Here is a 12,552-nt window from a genome sequence, read left to right on the forward strand (position 1 = left end):
AGTCGTTTATCTTATTTGCTGATCCATTTGAATGCTAGGCACTGGTTAAATACATCTTGGTTTCCTGAATATTGACTTCGATTATGGTACATCATGAAAAAGCTGCAACACATTTATAAAGCAAAGAGATCACACATACCACCAATGGCAAGAGAGACTTCAGAGGATCATTTTGCAGATGTGCACCTGATTGACATTTACAAAGTAGGATCCTGGGCTAAGGCATACAAGTTTGCCAGACCCTACTGCCTGTGTGTGAGGTTGAAATAAGGATGGCAGTGGGATGTGATCCACAGCATTCTCAGATAAGGTGAGCTTTGTCTGGCATTTGACTATTATACTATATGTCCTGTTTTCCAGTCCTAATTCAAGCATATGAATCTATAAGAAAACCATTGATGGGTAACAAGTTGTTTGACTGTACCTATAGTTCTTCAGATTTTGAATATTTCACAGATACACATGTGATCCTCCTCCTCCCTGTGTTTTGAAGGCTCATTTAGTTATTTCTTTCACGGTTGCTTAGAAAATCTAAAACTAGAAGCTTCACTGGAGAGTGGAACTTGAATCCTCTCCATCTCCTTACGTTTGGTTTAGACAATGTGGTGGATATTGTATTAAATCTGATGTGGTTTCCTATTTTAAAAATTAGTGTTTTGTTTTCACTGCTAATTAACTTTGCTACAGAGGACTCATCGTCAGATTACCAAGAATAATGAATGTAGGCAACTCTATCCGCCTAACCGCGGTGCACAATTCTGCCGCGGTGCAGCGGTTTGATTAAGTGGGCGGGGCAGCGTCAGCCAACGGACGTGCGCAGCACTACGGAGGTAGTGCTTGTGACGGCCGTTGGCCGATGGGCGCAGCGAAGGGGCTATGAAACAGATCCACACTGGAGAACTGCAGTTCCGGGTAAGTAACATGTTCTTGCAATGCAGCATTCACGCCAGTCTTAGTTTCTGACAACTGTGTATCTATCTGACAGTGGATCTTGAAAGGTTACGAAATGATCTGGATGTGCAGGAGACCACTATGAGGAGGGAAAAGGAACTGCTGGAGCAGAAGCTGGTGCAGGTAGAGCGGGAGGCACAGCTGTCGATCAAGAACCAGGCAATTTTTCATCAAGAAGCATTTGAGCGTCTCAAGAAGGATAAGGTACTTAAAGATTTCACTGTGTGGGTTGGCTTTATTTATTTATTGACATTGTTATTTATGGGGTATTCTAACGGCACAGCCATTCACCCTAACAGGATCTCTAGTTGGTATAAAAGTAATTTACAAAAACAGTCCACAACCATAGTTACAAAGAGTCAAGTTCACAGTTTTTCTGCAATTGAACGTGTAGTGGTTGATGGAACAATATAGGCATGGAATTCACCCAGGCACTTTACAGAGGAAAGGTAAAACTGCTTGATGTCTTAAGTTTATATTTCAAGGCTTCAAGCAACAACTTGAATACCGGACTTTACATGTTTCTTCAGGTCACATTTGGTGCTTAGTTTATTGAGGCTTTGTGTGTGGTAGGTGTGATACACAATGTTATCTTACTACTTACCCTTTAAAAATCCATTACTGTCATTCTATCCCTACTCCAATCTCTCCCTTTTCATAGGCAATCCTGTTATTCTACCCGTACTCCAAACTCTACTAAACACGCATGAAATCAAGCGCACAAACCTTACACAACTAATGCACAAGAAACACCCCCTCCCCACCCAAAAAATATTTACTAACTACTCATTTTGGGTTTGGTAGTAGTGTGCTACTCGCTGAAAAAGCACTTCAATGCATTGTCAGGGGTCGGAAGCGATATATAAATACATTTACAATTACAAGCAGCTATAAAAGAAATGTGTTTGCAGATAGAGAGCCACTGTATACATTTGATCATGTCAGTCAGTCAAAACCACTTTATTCAATTAATTAAAATCATAAAAGTACAGCTTTAAGACACAAGAAAATACAATACAGATGGGCGATGCATAAATATAAACAGATTCTACACAAAGTTATAAATAATTTAAGGTTAAAAAAATATATCAAGTAAAAAACAGTTACACAATATTAAAATTCATAGAAATTCATAGTCCAATCAGCAAAGGAAATCTTTTTCGTCTGAGACGAACGGCAGCGACAAGTAAACTGACGATGTTAAAAATGTTCCAGGTATTATCTAACAACTGAAGGTACATAAAAATAAGGGCTGGTCTAACCTGTAAAAAGCCCTTACCTCTCAGTAGCGGAATGAAAAACGTTTTCCTAATGTCAGTGTAAAAATCGCAAAACAGTATAAAGTGCACGGTGTCCTGATTTGAAAAGCTATCATAGTTAGACAGGGCTGCGTCTTCTGGTTTACACCAACCTGAAAAATTACCCAATGAGAAATGGATCAGGTTAAAGCGAAGCCTGGTCAGAAGCCAATGATGGAAGGGCTTTGTCACAATTCTTAAGTAGGGCTCTATTGATGGTGATGAAATTATTAAATAATGAGCCCTAACCAAAGGTTTTTTAATTTCTTGATCCTCCCGGTCCAGCCCTAATGTATTCAGGAACTGCGATTTTACCCATTTTAAGTCAGTTTTCTCAATCCCTTCAGGGGCATTATAAATGTCGGGCGCTCTAGTTTAATAAACATACCCTTAACATATGACAACCACTGGATGTTACTGGCTTTGTCTAAGACAACACAATCCCTTAAAATCTGGTGGTTCAGCGTTAGTTCTGGGTTAAGCCAGATTTTTATCCAACAGACCAGGGGAGCCAGACTCACTAGGTCAGCCACATAGCCCAACCCCAATTCCTGGTGGATAGCGAAAGTTGGGGTTGATTGGGGGACAGACAAGAGTGATCAAAGAAATTTATTTTCTGCCATCTGAACCCCTACCGCTTGTTTGTACCCCCAGATGCCTGCACCGTATGTGGCGATGGCCAGACATTTCGACCTGTAAATGGCAAGAATTGCCTCACTGGGCCTGGCTCCCAATCGCCGTGCAAAGCCAAGTAGCACTGGCGAAGCTCTCACTACTGCATTCTTTCTGGTTTTTAGCTGGGGGACCCAAGAGCATTTATCATCAATTAAAACCCCGAAGTATGTAAAACCTGTCACTCTGGTCACTTAGGCCCCGTTGCAATAAAAAGTATTAGCTGTATTCTTTCATTGACCCATAGTCAAAACATGGGATTTAGTATTGTTTACCACCAAATCCAAGGAATTCATAAAGGTCCCAAATGCATCTAGGAGTTTCTGGAGACCTAACGGGGTTTGTGCTAGTAGCACGGCATCATCCACGTATAGGAGGACCGGAATGGTCCTATTTCCTACACGCGGGATGTCCAGACTAGTCTTATCCAAAGTTTTATCTAGGGCATTAATATATAACATAAAAAGTAAAGGAGCCAATATACAGCCTTGGCGGACACCTCTACCAGACTTAAAGTGTCGTGTGCATTTGCCCTCCTGGGTAACCCTAACGACCGCATAAAGATCCCGATGTAGATCAGCTAGAAAATAAACCAGAGAGGGATCAATCCCCATTTCAAGTTAGATGGACCATAGCCTTGATCTGTTCACAAGATCAAAAGCTGACAATAGATCCAAAAAGCCCATAAATATGGAGCCCTTGGAAGCTACAGTATATTTATTTATCAGTAAATATAAATTGAGGCACTGGTCCATAGTGCTTCGGCCTGATCTAAAGCCATACTGAAGGTTGGAAAAAAAAACATTTTCATTTGCCCATTCAGTGATTTTGACCAAGATCACCTTACCTAAGATTTTAACGCCAGAGTCTATCAATGATATGGGCCTGTAGCACCTAGGATTCCCCTCTCTGCCCCTTTTTAAAAACTGGAATAATAATAGACTGGGACCATGAAACAGGAAACCCCTTGACAACTGTAGAATTAAAAACATTGGTTAATATGTTAGCCCACAATTTAGCGTCACCCTTAAAAAGGTCAACTGGGACACCATCGGGGCCAGGAGCCTTATTACTAGATGAGTCCATTATTGCCCTTTCAATATCTTCCTCTTTAAAGACCAACAGAGGTAAGTCATTACCAGTGTCTAAAACAGAAAAAGACTTGTGTAGCTCGTTTGACCCATAGATGCCCTCGAAGTGAGATAGCCACTGGTCCTCAGAGATGTTGTTTTCCAGGCTACCATTCTCCTGTCCTGAAAAAAGAGGACAGTTAACAATGGCCCAAAACTTTGAGCTCTCCTTCAATATTTCGACGGACATTAAAGCATTCCAGGCCTCAGATTTGATCTCATTTTTACGGGTAAGGACTGCAATTTTATATTCTTTTCCGAGACTAACTAGTCTCTGGGTTTATTTTGCAGTGCCTTTATTAAATTTGGAGGAGCCCTAGAGCATTTGGAGTCAAACCACCTTTCCTCTGGATTATGCCTGGGCTTTCTTCTAATAGTTAAATCTGTAGCAACCTGGGCGCAAATAGCTTCAAAGGCTCTAATGACCATATCTTTCGGGGTGGAATAATCCGCACACTTTGCAATGTTATTTTTCACCTTTAGACCTAAATTAGCAAAAAAAAAGAATCGCGGACGACCTTGGCACATTTTAGCCTCCTCCCTTGATCTCTGGTTAATACAGGATATGGCCCCCTAACCTTACATGGGGCACACAGGAGGTCCATACCTTTATCTAACTCAAGAATGACAGGGTTATAGTCGCTAAAGGGAGAGAACCTCGCATTATAAAATGCTACATTCCCTAACAGAGACGGAGACACAAATATGTAGTCAATGATGGTCTCCCTATCCCTGGCCTTAAACGTAGCTACCCTCTCACTAAAATCATGAAAGCCTGGTTCATAAAGATCAGCACCTGAAAGTAGATCCTCCAGAGCCTCCCCTTCAGATGTGTGTTCAAAATGTGGTAGCAACGAGTAATCAGGACCCAAAGCATCATCAATTCGACAATTCAGATCACACAAATGCACCTTAAAATCGCCCATAAGTATGGTATAAAAAAAGTGGATTGCTGTAAACTATATGCGTCTAAAAAACATTTCAAATAAGAAAAATGTTCATTGGTAAATTCACATTCCCCATACTTATACAAAATAATTAAGAATATTTTAGGGTGGTTAGGAGTATTTAGTTCGGCTATCTGACAATTATGGGAAGTTACCTCCAACAGCTTTACAGACCCTTTTAACTTTAGGGAGAAGAGCAGCATTAAACCTCGCGTAGCTCTACCTGCCGGCGAAGAAATAATGTCGTAATTTTTAACAAAATTTAACCAGCTCAGATCCTCCCTTTTTGATCTAAGCCCTGCGATATTCCAGCTACTTATGCTACAGTTAGGGTCAGCATCAACGTCCATAATTTGAGGGTTGAAATTCGGATCCCGATGACAAGCGAGGGGAGACTCTAGTCAGTCATTCTCGTCTAGCTGGGACAGTAGGGAGAACCTGTTAGATAAGACTAAACCCGCCCCTCTGGGACTTCCTGGGTGTGAAAAACTTGTTGGGGTAATGTGTCTCTAACATTAATGCTTACGAGTTGGGGTTCCGTGTCATTGTATACTGCATGAGTTTGAGTGGCCTGAAGTGGCCTCCTCGGGAACACCTCTGAGTAGGTCTTAACACCTGCAGTTGGGCGTCTAGGAGGGGGATAAAAAAATCCTGACGGCAGGGCCCTAATACCCCCCTTCCCCCTCTCCCCCCCGGATGCGTCCCAAAACAATCTGTCATGAGTACCTTGTTTATTAAAATTAAGAATTACACAGTCCCCTTCTACTTGTTTTGCGCAATTACCTATCCACTCTACCCGCCTGGCATAATGATACTTGAGGAAATTACAGTATTTCCAGAACAGTAAAAATCACACAATTTTTTGGTTTTCGCTATCAAAGATGCAGTCGATTCTTCCTCTCTAGCACCCAATGGTGGAACCCTTACAAGAACAGCTACCAGAGGGGTAGCTTCTGGAGGGAGGTTGATGTTAGGTAATTTAATTTTCATACTCCTCTCTTGTGGGGCACGGAGCTCCCTACTCACCTAAGTTTGGGCATGGTCCACTGCAGCCACAGGGTTCCTATCGCTACTACTGGAATTGCCCCCTCTCCCAGTAGAACCCCCACAACCACTAGTTTTAGGGATCCCTAAGTCGATATTCACTCGGGAAGGAGGTAATTCAGCACCCCCCTCGTCCTCATCCATACATAGCCCCGAGTCTAAATTAAATTTAGCCAGCTCAGTTAACTTAGAGGGGACATACACATGATTTGGTGCTGTTAAGAAGGAATTAATACATTCACATTTTTCCAAAATACCAGCTACACAGGTGTTCATTGTGTCAATGATATCTTTTGCAACTCCGGTCAGAACAGATTCTAAGCGTGAAGTAAAAATCTCCTCCACCATGTTCTGAACTGTCACACGTAAAGTTTCAATTTCAGCAGTCCCTTGGGAGTAATTATTACTTTTTGGGCCCTTATCCCGGTTACACAATCTCATAGTCAATTTCTTTTCCACAATAAGCCTCTTGGGCTGCCCTTTGGGTTCCAATACTGGGGCTGGTGAAGAAAATTTGGTTGCATTCGCCATGTCCCCAACCTCAGTGGCAACAGGAATAGGTCCAGATACACATGTTGGAGTTGTTAGAAGAATAAGCGGCTCCAGTGGGTCAGAATTTTTTACCTCAAAATCAGATGTAACGGTCCTAGCAGCTAACTCTTGACTCACACCCAAGCCCAGTTCCTTTTCTGCATTAGCAATTTCTTTATTTAATACCCCCACAGCAGAGGTTAGATATGAAATAATAGTTGTCGATTTTCTGGGTACTTTTGCTTTAACACCCCCCCCCCCCCCGATCAAGGGTAGAGAGAAGTTTCTGCTTACCCATTGTAGAAGCCAAATAAAAAGGGGGTGCCCCAGCCTGGCCTCTTCCGGTTGCTGGCGGGCGCGGACGGGCCCGCCCTTGGCCCGCACGCGTCCCTTGCTGCGGGAGGGCTGGGCCGTTTTTGAGGGCCTCTGGCACCCTCCGGCAGCGTCACGTGCTCTGCGCCTCGCAGAGCCCCCTGGGAACTGTGGTCCTGATCTCGATCCAAGTCGTTCCCCTCACAGCCGCGCTAGTGGCTCCAATGACGTGGTAGCAAAGACAGAAGTGGCAGCAAGCTGTGAGTATTGTTGGCCGTTCCCCTCACTGCGGATTTAGGCAATGTCGCGTTTGATCATGTCTCTGCCATAAAAAGCCATAGACCTGAACTATATAACATATTTCTTGAACTATAATTAGGTTCAGCCAGCAGCTGTCTTGATGATTTGAACCTTGGCTGTATTATTCTTGGGTAGAGTGAATTACCTACATATCCCTAAGACTGTGCTAAGGCACTAATTGCCAAAATTCTGTGAGGAAAAGAGAAGAAAGGAAATAAACAATGGTCTGGGGCCATCAGTGATGCTGCAACAGACCAGTGCCTTCAAGGAGGCCATATTGATTATCTTTGGAAGGCCCTGGCCCTTCTCCACGGTCGTCATCCATCCCAGCTCAAATTCTAACACCGCAATTCATGCTGCTTCCCCCTGTGTCGACATCGGCCCGAAGCCGCGGATGCTGGAGGAACAAAACATTGTGCTAGTGCACTCAGAACCAAATCCTGACATGACCTTGGGCGAAGTTGAGTCCCCCCAACTTTGCCTCAATCAACAACACAACCCCTCTCAGACTTGAACCAAACTTTACCATTAACCCCAAATAGACATTCTATTCAGCATCTATTTCGCTCGGATGCAGATCATACTCAATAATGTCTCAATGACAATCAGGATGAAACAAAGGAACATCAGTTTTATGATAATGACCATCTTTATATGAACCTTCAAGAGGCCAGAGGGCTAGATGTTTCCCCAGAAATCAGATTGATTTCTCCCCTCACCCATCTACTGAAGAATCTGCCTCTTTTGCAGCGGACATTGAAACTACTGCAGAAGTCCCTGATCTTCAATTGCCTACTGTAGAAGTAAAAAATAAGTTGCTCATAGAAGTCCTGCAGCCTTTGCGGATTTCTTCAGAAAAACTCTTGCTGTTCAACAAAGTAGAACCCTCTTCTTGCCCATTGGTAACTAGTCAAGTGGGTAGAAGGCATAGACCCTGCCCTCCTGAACCAACATCCTATGTCAGAAAGCTTGGTGGTTCAAGCATCCACTGTTAGACTTAACCTCAGTACATTCTCCACTACACCTCCGATTGGGAAGTCCAAATGAATAGAAGCTCTAGGGAAACAAACCTGGCCTTGAGCTCAGTCATTGTCAGTTGTCTCCCCAGACGTACTCTCATGCATTATGGGACTTAGAGAGATCATGCCAACTGTCCCAGATGAATATAGAGATAACCAGGTACAAATTATCCAAATGAGCAGGATGCGGCGACGTCCATCATCCAATCAGGACTGGACACTACTAAATGCTTGGACAGGGCGGTCAGTACCAGTGTGGTGCTTCGACACCACGCCTGGATGAAATCCATGAGTTTTTCAGTTGGTGCCCAGGCATCCCTGATGGACATGCCATTCAATGGAACTCTTTTGTTTGGCAACAATGCAGACTCTGTGCGAGAGAATTTTGTGGTTTAAATCTTTTTTATTGTTTAAAAAAAAAGTAGAGAATGGAGATAAGGCACAAAAGAAAAGAGGTTAAGAAGAAGCCGACAGTTGGCTAAGCTCAATGATGAGTAACGCAGAGCCCAAGTGTCAAGTCAAACATGCAATATAAACAACAAGAAAGAGCAAAGCCCCTCCCCAACCACCCTCCATTCAACCCTACGTGGAGCTATGCAAGTTCCAATTAGCTATACCTCAGCGCGTTTCCTGGGCTAGTAGCATCCCGTTCTCTGGCAGCCGTAGAAAGCGTAGGTATTTTGAACATGTGAGTTCCCGGAACTTGTGTGTCAGTAAAGGCAGAAAGGGGGTCCAATTTTCACGAAAGTCCGCACCCTTACCGGCAAGTGTGAGTGTTATTTTTTCTATTCCCAAGACATGCCATAGGTGGGTTAACCAGCCCGTGTACATAGGAGTTTGATGGGTCCCCCAGTGTTTAAGGATGTTCTGCATGGCCGCCCCTAATGCTATGCCTATCAAGCGCCCCCACCTGGAATTTATTGGGTATGCCAATGGGTCAGGTACTCGTAGAAAAATGTGAGTGGGGAATCTGAGCAGCTGAGTCTCAAAGTGTTTGTCAAAGTCATCTAGTACTTGTATCCAGTAGTTTTGGATTAGAGGACATTCTCATAATAAATGTCTCAATGAGCCTATTGGGCCGCAGTTTCTTCAACAGTCCTTGCTAGCTGATGAGTTGATTTTGTGTACTCTCTCCGGTGTGTAATACCAATAAGTAATCACTTTCGTGAGTGTGTCTGTCAGAGCCATTTTGCTAGCTGTTTGGCGTGCTCTATAACATATGCCTTCCTACTCCTTGTTGCTAATAGATCTCCCTATATCTCATTCCCATCGAACCCATCCTGCGGTGTATGTACGTGTGTTACGCATGAGCAACATCTTGTACAAGTCGGAGAAGATTCCCTTACCTGCGGACCTTGACAGCAGCCATCGCTCGTAGAGGGTGAGATGACGACTTGCTGCGGTTCTATTATGGGGCTGTAGAACCCGGTGTTGAAGCTGCAAGTATGTTAGGCGCTCTGTTTCCTGTGTGCCAAAGTCTGCTTTGATTTGTGGGAACAAGAGTAAACCCTCCACGTTAAAAAAAGTGTCCCATAGCGCCGCAATGTGATTGGCGCCATGCCATAAACTTTGTCTCCCCGGCTCCGGGTTCAAAGTCCGGGTTGTCAAACAGTGGAGTCAGGGGCGAAGTGAAGGTCGTGAGGTTATGCTTAATGCAGGTCTGATCCCATGTTGTCATTGTTGTCCATGTGACGTCAGAAACATAGAGGCTCCGCGGTCTCTAGCCTTTTTTTAAAAAGGGGATTTTCATCAGGGATGTGACCTGGTACCGTCCTGTCTTGAAAGAGCCAGTGTTTCCCCGATTCTGCTTGATTCCATTCCACTAAATGCCTTAACTGTGCAGGGTGATAGTACATCCGGAGGTCTGGGATTCCCAGCCCTCCCTCGCCCGGTGGTAGACAGCTAAGGCTCTTTTTCACCCTAGGTTTACGACCCTGCCATATGAATTGCATGATCTCGGCTTGTAGTTTGGGGAGCATGCCTGGTGGGGGGCGCAATGGAAGCCTCTGGAACAAATACAATATTTTGGGGAGGACCATCATGTTAATGTCAGCTATTCTTCCCAGCCAAGAGATCGAGTGGTGCTTCCACCTACTTATGTTGGAACACAGTTGCCTAAGTAGGTTGGTATAATTAGCAGCAGCTGTAGTGTGCGTGGACGCAGCTGTTTGGATTCCCAGGTAGGAAAATTGTATCAGGGGACCATTGAATTTGATATTTTCTCTTGAGTTGTTCCACTATCTACAGAGGGAGAGAGAGGTTAAGGGCCCCAGACTTTTCTAAGTTTACTGTAAACCCTGATGCCCTGCCAAAGTCTTCCAATTATATAAGGAATGCCCCTAGCGATGTAAACAGCAGGTACTGTGCACACGTGTGATAAAACAATATCGGTCATACGGTAGTTCTAGACAAAAAGAAGCATGGACGTCGTTGATGAATTGAAGATGGTCTGTAGTGTTAAGTATTAGTCTTTATTTCTTTGTCTTGTTTTACAAACGCCAGCCGACACGTGTTTCATCAACAGGGTAAAACCTGTGACTCATCAGGGCTGTATATGGCGCAAATGAAAATCAGGATGTGGTGATAAATAGTATATTCAAAACAAATGTAAGTCAGCAAGTGTAATCGCTGAACGTCGGGCCGCCAAGCAGTGGGGTATGACTGCTACGGGTTGTCCTTGGACAAGGTGAGACCGCTCCTAGCCGTGGTCTGGCGGTTGATGATGCCCCTAGTGATGTGTCAGGTTCCTTAAGGGTCACTAGGACGTCTTCTGCGTAGAGGGTTATGGTTGTCACCCCCAAATGGGACTGCTATAATTTGTGGGTCTGTCCGTACTCAATGTGCCAGAGGCTCCATGTATAGTGCAAATAACAGGGGTGACGAAGGACACCCCTGCCGCTTACCTTGGGCTATCTGGAGCGGAGCCGACTGATGGCAATTGACACTTATAGTGGCCGAAGGAAAGCTGTAACAATTTAAAATCTGGGTGCAGAATCATTCCCCAAGGCCAAAGTGCAACAAGACTTGTTCCTGATAGGGCCAGTGTACCCTATTGAATGTTTTTTCATCGTCTATTGTCATCATCATGTAACTTCCCAGGAATCTGGGGGCCTTATCCACTATGTCTAGGACCCTCCTGGTATTGTCATTGGTCTGCCTCTGGGGAATAAGGCCCGCCTGTTCGTGGCCAATCAGAGCAGGCATATAGCAACCCAGCCTTTGGGCCAGAATACATGTGAGGAGCTTTAGGTCTATATTAAGCAATGAAATGGGTCGGTATGCACTGCACTTTTTGTTTTTACCTGGTTTGTGTATGACCATTATCACAACCTCTAGCATAGAGGCTGGGATGTTGCCTGGCGTTGAAAAGGAATTAGAAAGCCTAGTCAATAGGAGAGCAATCTCAGAGCAAAAAGATTTATAAAAAGCGTCTGTAAAGCCCTCAGGGCTAGGTGATTTGGCAAGTTTTATCGGGATATGGCCGAGATCACTTCCTCAATGCAGATCTCCTCCTCCAGGCGTGCCGCCTGGTCCAAGGTCAGTCTATGTGTTCCTACGTTGTGGAGGTACTTAGTGCTATCTGTCTCTTCCAGTGTTTGTCTGGAATAAAGCTGTTCATAGAAATCTCTGAACGCCTCTGCTATTGGTGCGTCCTCTGCCACCCGATCTCCCTTCGAGTCAGTAATCATCGGAATACTCTGGTGCTGCCTGGTCTCTCAGAGTCTATTTGCTAGTAGCCGCCCACATTTATCTCCCCCTACATAGAGGGGTGTCGCAGTCTGAAGGCTGTGTATTTCGGTCTATCCAGGTCCAGTGCAGCTACTTGGGTGCGGACTGCTTATAGTTGTCGCCACACCCTGAGAGTTCTGGTCCTCTGATGTATACTTTCCGATTCCCTAAGCTGTGTAGATAGGCTCTCTCTCTTCTCCCATCTCGTCTTATTATCTGCCAACGAGATTGCTATAAAAGCACACTGTATCACAGTTTTAAATGCTCCCTACAGAGTGGAGATATTGGTCTCTGGATGTTATTGTGGGAGAAATATTCCTTCATTGTACATTTAGGGGCCTATTATGATTGCGTTTTTTCCGCATCCTCCGGGCCGGCGGAAGCCGGCCCAGAAAATGCGGAAAAACCGCAGCGGACCCACCAAAGACCCACCGCCACATTAGGATGGCTGGTGGGTCCTGGTTTCCGTCCACAGCTTTTCCGTCGCGGTTGACATACAACCGCGGCGGAAAAGCTCTAATATGGGAGAGATGTCTCTCAGACACCGTCCACCATATTAGGAAGGGCTTCCAAAGATGCTTTTCCGCGGCGGGTTTTCCGCCGTGGAAAAGCATGTGGA

At 44.6% G+C, this 12,552-nt stretch overlaps 1 protein-coding gene across 1 annotated transcript in view; it reads left to right on the forward strand.

Moving 5' to 3' along the window:
• CROCC2 (ciliary rootlet coiled-coil, rootletin family member 2) overlaps window positions 1–12,552 on the forward strand; it is a 1,620,686-nt gene that overhangs the window by 742,120 nt on the left and 866,014 nt on the right. The window contains exon 20 of the mRNA XM_086944022.1: window positions 986–1,155. Within this exon, the coding sequence (XP_086800148.1) occupies window positions 986–1,155 (170 nt within the window). The remainder of the gene's footprint in view (window positions 1–985; window positions 1,156–12,552) is intronic.

This window comes from Lissotriton vulgaris, chromosome 11, assembly GCF_964263255.1.
Source record: "Lissotriton vulgaris chromosome 11, aLisVul1.2, whole genome shotgun sequence".
Classification (NCBI taxonomy): Eukaryota; Metazoa; Chordata; class Amphibia; order Caudata; family Salamandridae; genus Lissotriton; species Lissotriton vulgaris.